Source organism: Taeniopygia guttata, chromosome 1 (assembly GCF_048771995.1).
Source record: "Taeniopygia guttata chromosome 1, bTaeGut7.mat, whole genome shotgun sequence".
NCBI classification, from domain to species: domain Eukaryota; kingdom Metazoa; phylum Chordata; class Aves; order Passeriformes; family Estrildidae; genus Taeniopygia; species Taeniopygia guttata.
Genome location: NC_133024.1, coordinates 85,305,956 through 85,322,020, shown reverse-complemented (window position 1 = coordinate 85,322,020; position 16,065 = coordinate 85,305,956). Strand labels below are relative to the sequence as shown.

Sequence of the window (16,065 nt, the reverse complement as noted above, 5' to 3'; positions counted from 1 at the left end):
CAACTGCCTGAGAGTTCATTGCCTCCCAGCTGTACACAAAGTCCATCAATATTTTTCTTTGTTGCAATCTAAATCCATAAGGAAGCTTGCCCCTTCCCTGAGAAAGCATTAGATTATATTGCTTGGGAGTATCAGTCCTAAATATTCTGTTTCAGTTTCCTGCAGAGAAAGTTGAACAGAGTGCTCTTAGGAATGGGAGATGCCTGCTCTGATTCATTCTTCCAAGGTTTTGTTTTTACTTTGCCCCTGAGGAATTGGCCATTTTTAATGACTTTTATGATTAATAAAACTGTCTGAAGGCCTGCTGGGGTCTTCAAGCTAGTAGTTATCAACAAAGTCATCTAGCTTTCTCCCCTAGTGTCTAAGATAATGACAAAGACCCAGTGCTTGATCTTTCTCCCAGGCTGAAGCTTGCCTAGCTGCACTTAGGGTCATGTTGGGGTGGTAAAAAAAAAATCCCCAAGAGATACTTTCATGCTGCACTGTATGGAAAATCATACTCTCCTGGAAATCTGTGTCTCATATTAGCAAAGCTCTTGTGCAGATTCTCCAGCTTTCCCCCAGCTGTTTCCCAGCTGCAGGCAGGTGATGTGATACCCTTTTAAAGAAGCACTGAATGTATATCCTCACAGCTGGGCACTGAACTCCCAGCAGCAACACATGTTGACTCCTACACCTTTTACAGTCTCCATGCTGGGTCCCACTGCTGAACACACATTCCTGCGCTGAAGAGGCTCACCACTTGACACAGCACATCCTAGGCCATGCAGGAGCTCAGGCAGGCAGAAGCATGTTTGAGGCACTGCAGTAAAACCGCTGCCAGAAAGGGACTATTGGCCTGGGGGCAGAGAGAGGAAAAAGACAGCAACAGCTTGTTGTGCCACTGGGAGGGGGAAGCAGCACCAACTAGTAATATTCCTCCCTGTCCATGTGCCCTCCCCACACTGTCATGCGTGCATTTCCTTTCTGCCCCACTGGGAAAGGCAGGGAGAGGAAAATATGCATTGAAGAATAGGCAAGGGCATCTCCACATGCTTTAGTGATATTGTAAATTCACAGGAAACCTAAAAAGACGCATGGTGGTTAATGAACAGCAAAACATGTGAGATACGGATTGAAAGGTATATTGGAAGATATATGTTTAACTACATCAGGACACAGCATGGTATAAGACCAATTTTTTTTTTTTTAATTAAAATGTCATACAGATCTAGTGTTTTTCGTAGTAGTTGGTAGCACATTTCACAGAAATAAAGGATTGATAACATCCTGCAGGAGGTTGCAGCTGGGGAACCACTGAGTCCAGACACATTGGTACCACAGTGTAGATTAATAAAGCAAATAAAGTTATATTTACTTTGAAATTTATTTCTGCCTCCCCTCATCATCTGTGTGTGCATGAGTAAACCTCAAGTTTACTTTCCATGGATAACAGCTAACAAAAAGATGCAATTCACATTCAACTTTTCCTTTGAATTGTAAAGAGCAATTTATATAACTCTTTGTAACATTTATATATTTGTGTATATCATACTTCTTCATAGTTTTTCACAGATCACATTATACCTGAGGAAGGCACAGCAAAGGTTATTCATAGACACTGCTCTTTGCTTCAAAATCCTTCATCAATTATCTGCACACTGTGTTTGCTGGGTTACAGTGGGTCAGATCCTAACACCCCCACTTGACAGACCGTTCCTGCTCTTCAGGAGCACTTCTGGGTACTCTTATACAAGCTGTAAAGTATAATATAACTAAACCAGAATGGTCAGAATGGGAGAAGTTTTTTTGCCAGTGGCTCAGGCCCCTGAAAACCTAAGGCTGCATCACGAGCAAATACTCAACAGCTAAAAGTTCATTTTAAACATTCTTTATTCCAGCTAACATGTCAATCATAGGTAAACAGTGTATCCTGGGCAACTCTTTCTGAAAACATATCAATTTTTGGATGACGATGGAAAACAGGCTGTGCCTACAACAGAAAGGAGAACAGAAGAACCTTTTGCAAGTCTTCAAATAATCTCAAACTAATTAGCTGTAACATCCTCTCTACTACAATTCTAGGCTTTATTAGCTACTCTGCTTGCCATTCCTGAGCCTGCCTAATGTCTTCTGTAGAACAACTATGCATTTTTTTTCAGGCATTTGCCATTTCTTGAAACATATAAAAGAGAGCACTTGGATTCAAATAACAGACCATCTAAATGCTGTTCTGCATAGGGAGTGATATATGCTGACAAGGAGTAGAAGTCAAATGTTCTTTTTATGGTTCTTTATGGTGAGCAAACCTACTTAAAACAAGCTTCTTCTCAAGGCAGCATATTGATTAGAGCTGACGGGCCAAAAAGACCTTTGGGAGACAACAGAATATGGCTTGAGTCAAAGAGTAACACTAAAGCTGGCAGCAGCAATATTAAGAGTCAGTGAAACCTAAGAGAGTTTGTCTCATGCTGAAATTTATTGCACCCATTTGGACAGCCATTATGGTAGTTAGTAATTTTATCTGCACAAGTTCATCTGTATTTGGACTCTCAGAGCTTAGTGAGAGGTCTTGCAAGGCAGAACCCTACCCAGGGCTCTGCTGACTGAGGCAAAGGATTTCTGTGCTGAGGCAAGGTGTGACTGTGTCTGAAGACTAGGAAAGGCTGTTTTGCTGGCCAGCCACAGCATTAACAGTAATTCTGAAATAAGGTGATGGCAGGCCAGTGCAGATGAGGATTTTCTAGTCTGCACTACTGTGGTTTTCATCTGAGGCTTGACAAAGCTGTCGATGAAGAAATGGCTGTTCTCTTGGATAGAAGTACATTTACACTTCACAGTTTAGGAAATAAATGAGCAAAAAGAGCAACACCCAGTCTAATATCCAGTGAAACTGTATCAAAATCTCCTGATGAGATGTAATGAAAGTGGCAGGTTAAAGCCACTCTACAGAATATATTGCATTGCTCCTTTGCCTAGTTTTTGCAATTGCCATTGCAGTGAAAGTGCCATTACCATTTCCAGTGAAGATGTTTCTTATCTTCACTGATGACTGGTTCCAATGTTTTCTAACATGTCTCTTGGTGAGTTGAAGCCAACCCAACTGCTGGAATCACCTTCAAAATGTTAGTGGAAGATCTCTTCCTGAGACAGATATAATTGTTCCTGATACAGATATAATTGAATCTGACAGGGCTTTTGATAGTGGTCTAATGAAATAATGGAGTACTGAGCTGGGAGTGGATATAGGTTGTCTTATTGGATAACAATCCCACCTTAGGACAAGTGGAGAGAGGTGACTGAACCCTGAAAAGAAGATTATGAAGAGGAATATGAACCAAACCTTCCTGGCTTCCCATGCAGGTTACAATGCACAAGGAGCTGGACATACCAAGTACACAGTTTAAGCAATCCTTAGGATCTTAGATTCTTTCTGAGTCCATCAAGAGAAGTAGGAATCTCCAGAGAGCACAAACTGGCCTTGACCAGACAACAGAGAGATCTCAAATGGAAAGTTCCTTCCTACAAAAAAAAAAAAAAAAAAAAAAAAAAAAAAAAAAATTGAAAGTTCTAGGGTGCATAGGAAGGAAAACACAGAAAAACCATTATTGCCCTTGGTCTCAGGGAAATCAGAAGCAGTGTTCCATGACTGAATCTTCTCAACAACTTTATCCAGTTCCAATTTATTTCTGCCCCACTCTCCCTCCCCCTCAAAAAACATCTCTATAGAGATTGCTTCCTGATTTCACAGTGGAGGCAGAAGGGTGCTGTTCATGGACTATTCTCAAAGCTGTTCATCATTCTCCAGGCCATTGGTCCAAGGCCATGTTCCAAGGACAATATAGGACATAAAGACTATGCCAATCATTTCTTCAAGTCGCTGTACTTCGAGACATTAAGAGACTAATTAATCTAACAAGATAAAAAGAACCTATTAGTCCTATTCTACTAAAGAGTTAACTTGCCCAGACCAGGGGTTCTCTCCACTCATATTCAGCTGATGCAAGGTCAATGACAAACACACCAAGGAAGTCAGAGTTGCTTTATTTTTCTTGTGAGCAGGTCAAATAAAACACTGCTGATGCTCCATTTTTCTGGAGCGACAAGCATACACTTGGCAGCAGTGGAAAGCAGACGCTGGAATCTGGCACCAGGCTCCCAGCACAGCTGTCAGCTTGCTGACTAATCACTTCACCCACACCTTAATGCTGCTCCAGGTCTACTGGACCCCTTCATCTCAGATACCCCAGCACATGCTCCTCATGATAGACCAATTTATACAGAGGTGTCACCATTAATTGTTACATAGCAATTTATTTCAGGAGGTTTTTTTTTACTAAAGGTGTGTTTTTTCTAGTGGCTTTCTCTTCTCAACCCTATTCCTTCACAATGGGAGCTGTGATTTGACTGCCTCCAGTATCATCTAGACCTTAAGTAGAAGCCCCTTGCCAGAATGGATTTTATTGAGGGTTTTTGTATATTTGTGTACCTGAGCTTCTCAGCTTGTTCTTTTAAACTGCCTTTCCTATCTGTAGGAACGACGGTGAGTAGGATGGTCAGAACAGATAGAGACGAGAGATCTCTGAGGCCAGGTCTTGGAACTTGCAGTTTATTGCAAAGGGCGTGGGTGCAGGGGCCCTGTTTGGAGCTGCCAACCGCAGCTCGGAGAAGGCCCAAAAAACAGACCCGAAAGAACAAGAGGGCAAGAGAGGCCAAGAGAGAAATTCCTGTTACAATACAATAAATCTTCTTCTGTGCTGAATATTCTAATTTTCACTGACCAATCTAGTACGAGATAAAAATGCTGTAGCATTTATATACAGCCTATAAGAATCATTATATTACCATACTGTGTTACATTTTAAACCCTAAAAACTACTCTTTGGACCCCTTCTGCCAAGCTAGTAGGGTCTGCTCTGACCCTTGGACCTGTCTGCAAGCAGAGGGTATTGTTTCATCAAAAGGGGATCACCTTCAGCCAGCCATACTATTGTTTTCCAGTTGTTCAGTAACTAAGGCTTAGTATCTCAAAGCTTGCCTTCATTTCAATCTTGCTTTTAATTTCCATATTCTCAAAAACTTTTGCCAGGCAATCACATTTATAAGGCTTTCCTGTTTCATCTTCCCCAACACTATCATTTTTTCTTTAGTGACTATTCTAACAAGCTGCAATTGCACAGTGTACGCCTGACTCTTCAGATAGATCTGGTTTGCCTTCAGTTTGCGTTATCAGATGATACTTGTAGTCTTGTCAGCACAAACTATTTAAGAAGCTCCCTGGGAAAGTGTTAAAATATAGGTAGGGCCTATGAACTCTATTCTTGGCAGCTGTGCTTTATTAGCTAAGCTGTGCAAAGGTGGTGCAGCTAAGGTAATGCAGTGCTTTCACAGAAGCATTATATATTGTGACAAGCCAAACAACCTCCAGGACTCTCACTCATCATGACTCCTATTTCATACCTCATCCATTACAGGAATGAGGTATGAAAACAATTCTCTGTTTCCTAAAGATATTAACAGACTCCTGGGAAATCGTTTACCTGGAGAAAGGAAAGTGTTGAGCCTCATTTTTTTGCATTCAGGCTGAAACAGCAGGCCATGGCAGGGCTCACTGTCTTTTCCTGTTAGTGAATGATAGGTTTTTGCAATTGGTAACTGGAAAGAATTCAGACATTTAGTTGGTTTAATGCTTACAGTTAGCAAAGGCACAAAACCATAAATTTGTGTCACTTTCATACTGACTTCAGAAAAAGGATATCCAAGTGTTTTTTAAAGAATAATGAAGGACATCTCCTAACACACTGATGGTAGGAAGTTCAGTCACACCCATGTTTGGGATGGTGGCTGGAGCCAGTGAAGGGTTGTTTTGATTTGGTCATTCAGACACGATGGGACAGACCTAAACCTAGAGCAGAGCCTTTTTATCATAGAAGCATAGAGTCATGGAAAAGCTTGGATTAGTACAGACCCTAAACTAGATGATCTTTAAGCCTTGGTGGTATCTGGCTGTTGTCTGTGCATGTTCTAGAGTTTATGGTATCATTTCCCTTTTCTCAGCATGGTTTTGTCCTGAAACAAATGGATGAGGTCCACCTCCATTCCGTAGGCTGTCCTTATGGTGCTATTTCTTGGCATTCTACAGTTGCCTCAGAAGGTATCTCCATATGTTCTGTTACAATATTGGGATGGCCTGTTCTTCAAGTCCTTATAATTCCCATGCTTCAGAGGTCTTTGCTAGAAGAGAATTTGAAAAATGCACAGGGACAGCAGCAAGAAGTGGGCATTTTCATGGCTTCTGTGATCCATTCACAATTATTGAGACAGGAATTCCTTACTATGTGCATGAGAGACGTGCAATATCTTCAGTGCCAGGCAGCAGAGATACTTATATAGATCTTGGCACAATGTTCTCAGTGTGTGCTTTGAGGAAGCACCATGTGGAATTTGGTTCTTTCAATAAAGGGATAAAGAGTTTTCCATAAAAGACCTTCGATGCGTAGTAGGTTGGCTCTGAGGGAAGAAGGAAGTGGTGTTTCAGATACTTTCATCTGGAATCAAAATAGAGACCCTGCCAACAGGGCTCCTTTAAACCATGGAATATATTTTCATCACTGAATTTGAAATACTGTTTCAGAGTCGTGGTCAGATTTTCTGTTGGATTTAAATCACTGTAGCCCAATTGAAGTCAATGGAGCTATGACGGGTTATACCAGCTAGGGGACTGATGTCTGTTTCAAAGTATTGTTTTCCCACAATTGACCTTGATTTCTAGACAGTGATAGACTTTTTTTCTGGGTATCCCAAGTACTCTAAGTATTCATACAGCCTTTCATAGGATTTTCTCAAGTGTGATATATAAAATGGGATCATCTTTTCCACACTTACCTCTCAATGTTGACAATGTGATCCCTAACAATGTGACCTGTTTATTCAAATAAGCTCTTCTCACTGGTTATTGCATTTCGCTCTCCTCTGGGAAGTCACAGCCATTTAGCGGTTGCACAGCAGAATGAGATTTAGAAGAAAAAGAGTTTAGATGATCACAGCTGTGCAGATGACACTGGATAAATTGTGTCCTATCTCCAGACACGCACAAAAAAAAAAAAAAAAAAAAAAAAAAAAAAAAAAAAAAACCAAGACAGCAGATAATGTCTGATAGTGACCTTTTTGGTAAGAAAACTTTGGATGCAATTCTTGCAAAGTGAAATTACACAGATCAACTGGACTCTAAAATATGATGCCTTTTCCCCCTGCTCAGCACTGGTGAGGCCACACCTCAAGTACTGTATTTAGTTTTGGGCACCTCACTACAATAAGGACATAGAGGTGCTGGAGCATGTCCAGCAAAGGGCAACAATGCTAGTGAAAGCTCTGGGACATAAGTCCCATGAGGAGCAGCCGAGGAAACTGGGCTTGGTTACACTGAAGGAAAGATGGCTCGGGGTAGACCTTATTGCTCTCTACAACTACTTTAAAGGAAGTTGTGGTGAGGTGGGTGTCAGCCTTGTCTTCCATGCAACCAAGGAAGGACAAGAGGAAATGGCCTCAAGTTGGGCCAAGAGATGTTCAGGCTGGATATTAGGAAAAATTCTTCACTGAAAGAGTGGTAAAGGGAAGTGGTAGTCACCATACCTAGTGTTCAAAAAATGAACAGACACAGCATTTCTAATATGGTTTAGTGTGCCTGGTGGTATTTGGTCAAGGGTTAGACCTGATGATATTGGAGGTCTTTTCCAACCTTCATGATTCTATGATTCTATGAGCATTTATGTAGCCTTTGTTGTGAAAAAGTATTTGAGAGGCTCACTGATAGGTTCCTTTAGCTGAGTCATTTCTCCAAGGCCTGATTCTCCCTTGCATTGCTCTTCTTGATAATCATTCATGCCTGTGTAAAGAGGTATAAAGTGCCTTCATAATGTAATGCAGTGAATAGCTGGGATCACAAATTCTTCAGCATCAGAGGGATTTTTCTCTTTATATTGTCACTGAATACTTGCAGTTTGGTAAAGAACTGCTTCAGTTTTACTTGTATTTTTATCCATGCTGCATGTCTCTGAACCTGAATTCCTGCAATGCAGCATGTGCCTAGCCTGGGAAATTCTTGTGGCCAGTGCTGAATGCCATTATTTATTACCATGGGAAGTAGTGCAGCTGTAAGCAGCAGCTTAATATGAAGCATAGAGCGGGACTCAGATCCTGCATGATTAACCTGAAGAGGTCTCCTGAGGGCCACCAAAGTAATCTCATTTGGGAATCTGTCTCCACTGACTGAATAACCAGCTCTAGCACCTTCCTGCATAACTGTTCAAACCACCTTGGTGCCTTTCAAAGGCTGGCCATGGCCATGCAGCCTCATGGGGCTAACAACTGGTCCCACACAAATAACCTCTAGGCCTTGTCCAGGGATTAAGATGGCTCCACCTCTCAACTTGGATCACAAGTTAGTTTGAGTGGGGAAGAAGTATTAATCTCCCCAAATCACTGGATTTCTGAACCTGCACATATGAGAAAAATTTAGGCTACTACGAATCTAGCAGTTCTTTTAAAAAGGGTCAGATGTCCACTAGACAGTGCAGGAAAACAGGCTACTGGAGACCTGCATGGAAATTAGGTGCCCAGGTCCCCTGTAGCCAGGGTAATGGAAGGTATCTGATCAGAAACTTCAGATGGTGTGTTGATTTTTAAATGGTCTTATTGCTGAACTTCTGGCAAATTCACAAGGTATTTACTCTCTCTCATAAGTCAGAGAGTGTAACTTCTGATTAAGAGCTTTAAAGAAAAATGGGTCTCACCCAATTGTCATTTAATTCCTTAAAATAAAAATAGAAATTCTATGATGTGGTAATTAACTCTGGGACATAAACCAATAGCAAAATATGCTCAAATGTTATGCACCACAATCATTAAAATGTAGATTAGTGTAACTGCATAATCTTGCTTACATCCTTTAGAAAGAGCAGTCCAAAATAAAAGTTACCAATTTTTTAAAAAGGTTGTTTTTAATAAGAATGCATGAAGACAGATATAACTGTTATTACCCTGGTCACTATAACATAATGAGGATCCTTATAAAAATATGCTATATTTCAAATTTGAAAAAGTAGAAGGGGGTTAGGAGACTTCAGCAGTATCAGCATAAATGGGAAAATATTGTAATGTTTAATTTTTGTAGTATATTGGCTACCATTAGAACAGCAAACATAGATTTCCAGATGTTTGTGAAGAGTCCAACAGTTATATTTTATATCTAGGGCTGTAGTAACAATTTCTATTCAGCAGCCTAGAAAAACATTTCCTTTCACAAAAGGAAAGAAATATTACAATGGGTTTTTTCCCCCTCATCCCCTATATAGCAATTTCTGAATATTTCAGTAAATGACAAATAAAAATGATGGTTTAAAAATTAAAACCACAGTCACTAAGGGCAGGACATAAATGTGCAGATGTTTTGTGATGTTCAAGAACTTTTCAGTCACAATGCTGCTGTGGAGAGGACTGGAAATCCATCAGAGTCAGACACGGTCAAAGGCATTCCCTAAGCTACACTGTCTGAAAAGGCAGATAACTTTTCATATTCTTTTCACATTTTCTTAAGGAAAAAAAATCAAAACCACAAAACCTACTCATAATGGCTTGTATATAGCTCTTACTATTTTATTAGCAAGGGATTAACTGCAATCTGTTAATATAAGTGAGCAACTTAAATCTAGAGTTCACTGGACAGCCTGTACAAGTCAGGAAAGATGCATTGTCCTGAAACTGTTTACAAAATATCCATTTTGCTTCTCCAAGAAGGAAAATTTTTTTACAATCTTACCAGATGTTTCTGTCACCTCTGTGCCTTAATGAAGTTATACAAATGGCTGCCTGAAAATCTTGTCTTTACTGCACCTACATGGCTAGACAAAAAACCAAGTTCTTAAAGGCACTCCATGTAACTGGTACATTTAATGCCTGTGCATGAAGACAGACCTTTTGCCACCCAGTAGTTGGCAGACACTTCTGTGACCATGCTGGTGGCACCAAGCCATCCAGACAGAGCACAAGCTTTTACTGCCACCTCTCTCTCTACTGTCCAGTAGTAGTTACAACGATGGAAATAAAAATCAAAAATATAAGTGAATGTCATCTCCTCCCTCTCCTGTTTATTTTACTTACTTTTAATTAGTAAGGTGAAATCACAGCTGAGATTTTTGTCCATTGCCTGGCCCCACAGTGCTTTGAAGGGTGCAGAAAGCACTCCAACAGTGTCAGGATTCCCCAGGCCACCACAAACTCTCTGGAGCAAGAAAACAGGCAGCTGTGCCACTTCCCAGCAAAAGGCAGCATGGATGCTGCAAGGCAATGTGGTGAGAGTACTGGTTTGTGCAAGACAAGTGGTCCAGAGGGGAAAGGCTGGCAAATGTTAGGGGAGGCAGGGAGAGGGCCAGAAAGTGTGCAGCCATGGGGAATTGAGAAGTTGAAACCGCCTCTCTGATGGCCTGGCCCTTTTTCACAGCCTCAGGAATTGCCTCTCATATGTGGCTTGTGCAAGGTGTCAGGTATCAGTTTTCTATAATGAAAAACACCATTACCACATAAAGAAAATTCATTAGGCGAAACATAGCAGAACTGTAATTAATTATTAGATATTATTTCTCACAAAATGCATCTCCAAGATCACATTGCATTAGCCACAATATTGGACTGATGGAGCATAAACAAGGGTAATGATAAACACCGGTGAATGGAATTGGGAAGAGATGGTTATCTGGGTACCAGTGTGTTTCACATGGGGTTTATTTAACAGTCTCATTAATGATCTGGAAAAGGAAGTGAATAACCATTTAATTAAGTTTGCATTTGATACTAAATTAGAAGTTGCTGCAGACACCTCTGAGGGCAGCAAAATAAATCAAAAGGAGCTAGAAGCTTGCAAGGTAAAAAAGGAAAATGAGATCTGGTATAAAGAAAAAAAGTGAGCTAATCTCTCTGTAGCAAATAATCATGTAGCTATCAGTAGAGGAATTCTGAAGAAAGCAGTGTTGAAAGAGAGCTAGGGATGTTAATGGACAATACATTCCCTCACAGCTCGGATATATGTTTACAGAAGCAACGCATCAAGGAGCAGGAAGGTAATAGCCCTTCACTGCAGGGCTGTAGTGAGAAGCCATCTATAACGCTGCACTCTGTTTTGGGCATCCTGTTATCAGAGAGATATAGACAAATTGGAATGAGTTCAGAAAAGAGCCATAAAAATGATCCCATATCCCTGGAGATAATGACTTATGAAGAAAGATCAGAAGAAGCAAATGTGTAATGCCTTGTCTGAAAGATGACTGAAGAAAGACAGGAAAATAATCTGCAAAAATGTGAGAGCAAAAAGGGAGGAGGATAATTTATCATAGTAACTATTAGTAATACGATGAAATAATAAGTAACAACTATAAATTCTAAAAGGGCAACTTCTGGTTGAATGTAGGAAGAAATTTCTGACAGTGGAATTTGGGTTAGTTTGCAGAGAAGTTTCCCAGGGGTAAAAGTAAAAGCTGCATTCAAGTCATTTAAAATCAAATTGGACAACTCACTAGAAAATGCACCCTGCTATAGGGAACAATATTGCATTGCCTAGGGAATAAGCTGGATGACTTAATATGATATTTCACACTCAAGTCTTTATGACTGTGATATTTTTAATATGTATGGTCAACTATTTCAGGAAAATACACATTTCTTCTGCTGTCAAGCCTGATAATACAAATACTTGCATGCAAACATAACTTTAAAGAAGGCAAGTAGCTCTGCTGACAGCACTGCACTGCTGACATGCAAAAACACAAGCCTGAGCTCTTCAAGTTTTTGCAGGCTGAGTTTTAGATCTTGAATTGTCAAAATCAGAATGGCATATGCAGGTAACCATATCATTTATGGGTAGGTAAAGAAGTGGGCAAAATGGAAGATGGGGTTGTAAGCTCCAGTGACGATGTATCATTATTGTTATTTTTATGGTTATTGCTATTACTACTTATGACTGGTAGTGTGGGGTTCAACTCTGTTTCTTAATTGTTCACCTTTTTGGTCTCCTACTTTCACCTCTGGGCTGAGTGTTCATTAGACAGCAGAAAACTGCTTTCTATAGTGCTTTTTAACACTTAGTATTTTTAATATATCCTAAAATATCTGTGGAATGGGAAAAGAGACAAGGTGAAGTAAAAACTTGACTCTCCCCCAGATGAAAAAGATGGCAAAGGCTATGGATTTAATATTTTCCCCCCAATTATAGCAATGTAATGTTGAAGTCATTTCACTATTTATTAGCAGCAGAGACAAGCTCACAGGCATTCAAAGAGTATGCTCCCTAAAATAGCACGGTTCTTTTATGTGGGGGTTTTATGTTTAAGTTCCTGTTTTCTTCTCTTCCCTCCCCTGTCCCCACACCCCGGTGGGCTGTGTGTTGGGCTGGCAGCCTGGTGGTGCCGCAGTCCAATGCCCGAGCCCCGGGACTCTCCAGCAAGGGGTCGAGCAGCAGCAGCTCCAGTGAATCCGAGACCAGCTCAGAGTCTGACTCAGAGAGCGAAAGCAGCTCTAGCGAGAGTGACGGCAGCAAGCCCTCGCACTACTCCAGCCCAGAGGTAAGGGCTACTTTATGATTTAGGGTGGCACTCCATCACTGCACACACTCACACCTTTTCCCAGCCAAACCAACACAAGGAGGCTGTGAGGAAATGCATGAAAAAAAAAAAAAATGGTAGAGAATGGCCCAAGGATCCTCCTCCTGGCATGCTGTGAAATGTCAGTGGCAGTGGATTTTGGGGCCGATTAAAGCATTTGAAACAAAAATGAAGAAAGAAATAACCTGTTAAATTTTCCTCAAATTAGAGATGAGTGGAGCACATTGCAAAGCTCACAGCATGCTTGAAGTTTTATGCAACTCTGCCTCCATAGTAATGCTTGCTTAGTGTGTAAGTCTTGATGTGGGCTCCCAGCACTGCAAGGGAACTAAAGGTTTCTCTACACAGGGAAGCTATTATAAAATCAGTTTGAGGGTGGATTTTTAAAAGAAACCAGTTGTTCACTCATGCACTTCCTTTGCCTCACACTCTAAGTGAATTACTCACTGCTACTGCTGCCTTTATGTGATTTCTTTCAATTCACCTCCAAAATGGACTAAACTGAATTACTCATGGTGCAAAACACTGAGGCCAAACTAGTCATCTGGAAAGCTAGCACTGAAAATTTCCACATGTAGACAAGCCCTAGCCAAACTACAATTAGGCTGCCAGTGCTGTGACACCTTCTGCTTTCACCTCTGCAGAAAGCTCAACAGACACAACAAAGCTTCTTTCTCTGCTCTGCTTTTCTACCAGGGTTGACATTTTTACATGTTTTGGTCAATACACACGTTTAGAATTAAACTATGAACTCCACAGCCACATCACACACATTAATGTATGTAAAAATATTCAAAAATCTAGTGGCAAGATTGTAAATACACATGAAATACTGTCTGTGTATTTTCCTACTCCACATAAACCATCCAATCACTAGAATCCTCCCCCCAAAACTATGTCTCACCTATTCTCTCACCATGAAAAAAAAAATATGCTGCAAAACCAGCAAACCTTTCCTCATATTTTCCTTGGTTATTTGGAGACGTATTTCCAGTTGAGCAAAATGCAGTACTCACAGAAACATCCTTAATATATTTTTCTCAGGTTCTGTCACTTTTGTTCCTTGTTTAACACTTATTTTCTGTCTTTCCTTCGCAGTACTTTCAGACCCATTTCCAGTTAATTCTCCTTTCACTTTGTCCACTTCCTACATCTCTCTCTTCTTTCCAGTCTCTCTTGTTGCTCTCCCTGCAGTACCCCATGTCTTATTTCCCATTCTGAGCTTTCTCATCTGACCTGTTAAGACCTTGTTCTCTGTCTATTTAATTCCCTGCTGGAATTTGTGCAAAGATCTCATTCTTGGTCTCTCCTCTCCCTGTGGGATCTCAAAAGGAAGAAAAGGGGCAAAGAGAATAAAGAAAGGGGAAGGAAATATGAGATGAAAGGACAAGAAGCACAGGAAGGGAGGAGTGGTTACTATCTAGGCAGATATCCATGCTGCTTGGGCCCAAGAGCAGAAATTCCTCAGAGAATGCACAAAGCTAATTAACTGAGGCAGATCTTGGATTTCATCAAGTCCAGGAGAGAACTAAGTCATAGAAACATGGAGGAAGTGCCTCCTCTTAAGCATTTTATACATATCCTCTCGAGATCTCTGGAACTACTTTTGTACAGAGCCTGAGCTGTCAGTGATCACTGTCACGAAACAGCTGCCCCACTCCAACAGATTGCTTGTCTCTTTGCATTATATTTGTGTGGTTTGCCTTCTAGGACATGCTGTATGAAACATGCCTACACAAAAATGTAAGTGACTCACAAATGTGATGGCTGCAGTGATTTTCATAGGCAATTTTCATCCCTTGGTGGGATGTAGGAGACAGCACACACAGATAGGGTATGGGTGTCCCAGGGAAGTAGAATACCTGTGTTTTCCTCAAGGGTAAATGCTTTCCCAGGGCTATCATATGACTGATGGAACCAGTTCAAACATGCTCAAATGATGTCTCTGACTGGAAGCCCTTTTAGCTTTGCATAAATTCCTTAACTTACATTTATGCACCCAGTGAAGCCATATTTCTAAAGTATATACTAGTTTCTTACCCAGTAAATGGAAAGAGACAGGTCCTTGGAAGCTCCCTAAAAGAAGGCCATGTCCACCTAAGTTTAAGTAGTGGACTCAATTCTAGATTTAGCCTTAAAATTAATGTAATCTATTGGCTAAGCCAAATAAAATTAAAAAAAATAAAAAAAAAAAAAAAGTAAATACATCTTGGTTTTCGATTTAGCATTAACTGTTGCTTTCAGGTTTAATGAACTTGAGTAGTCCAGCACAACACTGGGCAGACATTCCATATTTAAAGGCTGGGAGGAACTTAATGTAGAAATCTGCAAACCATTATGATGCCTTCATTCTTTTTTTCATCCCCATAATCTGAAACATTATATGCATATACTCAAAGATTTTTATTTCTTGGACAGTGTATCTTCTGCATTTGAGGTCATATAACAATTCAAGTGCTGTTTCATGTCTTCTGTAATTTTTTTCTCATCTCATTTTGAGATTTTAAAGTTGTCCTCGGGTGCCTAAATGCAGTTGCCTAGAGTGAAAAAGCAGCTCATTGTAAAGCATACATATAAAGTAGATTAGATGAATTGCACCCTAAAAGTGTCTGTTTCTTTCCACTGACTATTTAGAGCCAGTAGTGACTAGCTCAGCTGTCTTCACTTTATGTCTGCAGTAAACTAAGAATAATGGCTGAGCTAGAACAGGAGACAACATTCAGACTAGTTTCAGTGATGTGGACAAATTAAGGTGCCTCAGACATTAATGGGAGTAGTTAAAGTTTTGTGGACTGCCAAACCTAAAATTACGAACAAGGAACTGAGACTTCTATCTCCTGTTTCTTTGCTGAAGTCGTGAATTCTCTGAATGACCTTAACGTCATAAATGAGGAATCTGGAAAACAATGACTTCTTATCCTTTTTCAGATGGCTAAAAAAAATTGAGTGTAAAGTATATAGAAAAAGCGACATTTCTAAAGTTAAAAATTTGGTTTGTTTGTTCTTTGTTCCACTGAATTATCCTGCAGGCCTTTACTAAAGCTGTCTTTGGTTAGACAACCATGAATTCCTACTATGAGGGAGGACAAGAGCAGGGAATGGGCAGGAAGGAAGCAGAGAAGATAACCCATTGGACAGTGGATCACTGGCCTCACCAAGAGTAGCCAGTCCAGAAAAGACACCCCTTTCTGAGCCTCACCAGCCCCACATACCAGATGCAATGGCCTTTACAGGTTTTGCTGTTGTGACTAGCTCACAACCTTTAGTTTCTTCGTCCTTTTTAAGTAGTCACATATACAAAAGAAAATGGAATTTTACCACTAGACCATCTGTAGATGCTATAGTTACCTTTGCAAGTAGGACTCGTGAGTTTTGGCTGTCCTGCGGACTATTATTGACAGACTGCAAACTACACTCTCCCTTCCCTCCAGAAAAC

At 40.5% G+C, this 16,065-nt stretch overlaps 1 protein-coding gene across 4 annotated transcripts in view; it reads left to right on the top strand.

Annotated features, from left to right (window-relative positions):
* AFF3 (ALF transcription elongation factor 3) overlaps positions 1-16,065 on the top strand; it is a 326,738-nt gene that overhangs the window by 261,462 nt on the left and 49,211 nt on the right. For all 4 annotated transcript variants that reach the window (XM_030278487.4, XM_030278486.4, XM_072932606.1 and 1 more), the window contains exon 10: positions 12,425-12,590. In XM_030278487.4, the coding sequence (XP_030134347.4) occupies positions 12,425-12,590 (166 nt within the window). The remainder of the gene's footprint in view (positions 1-12,424; positions 12,591-16,065) is intronic.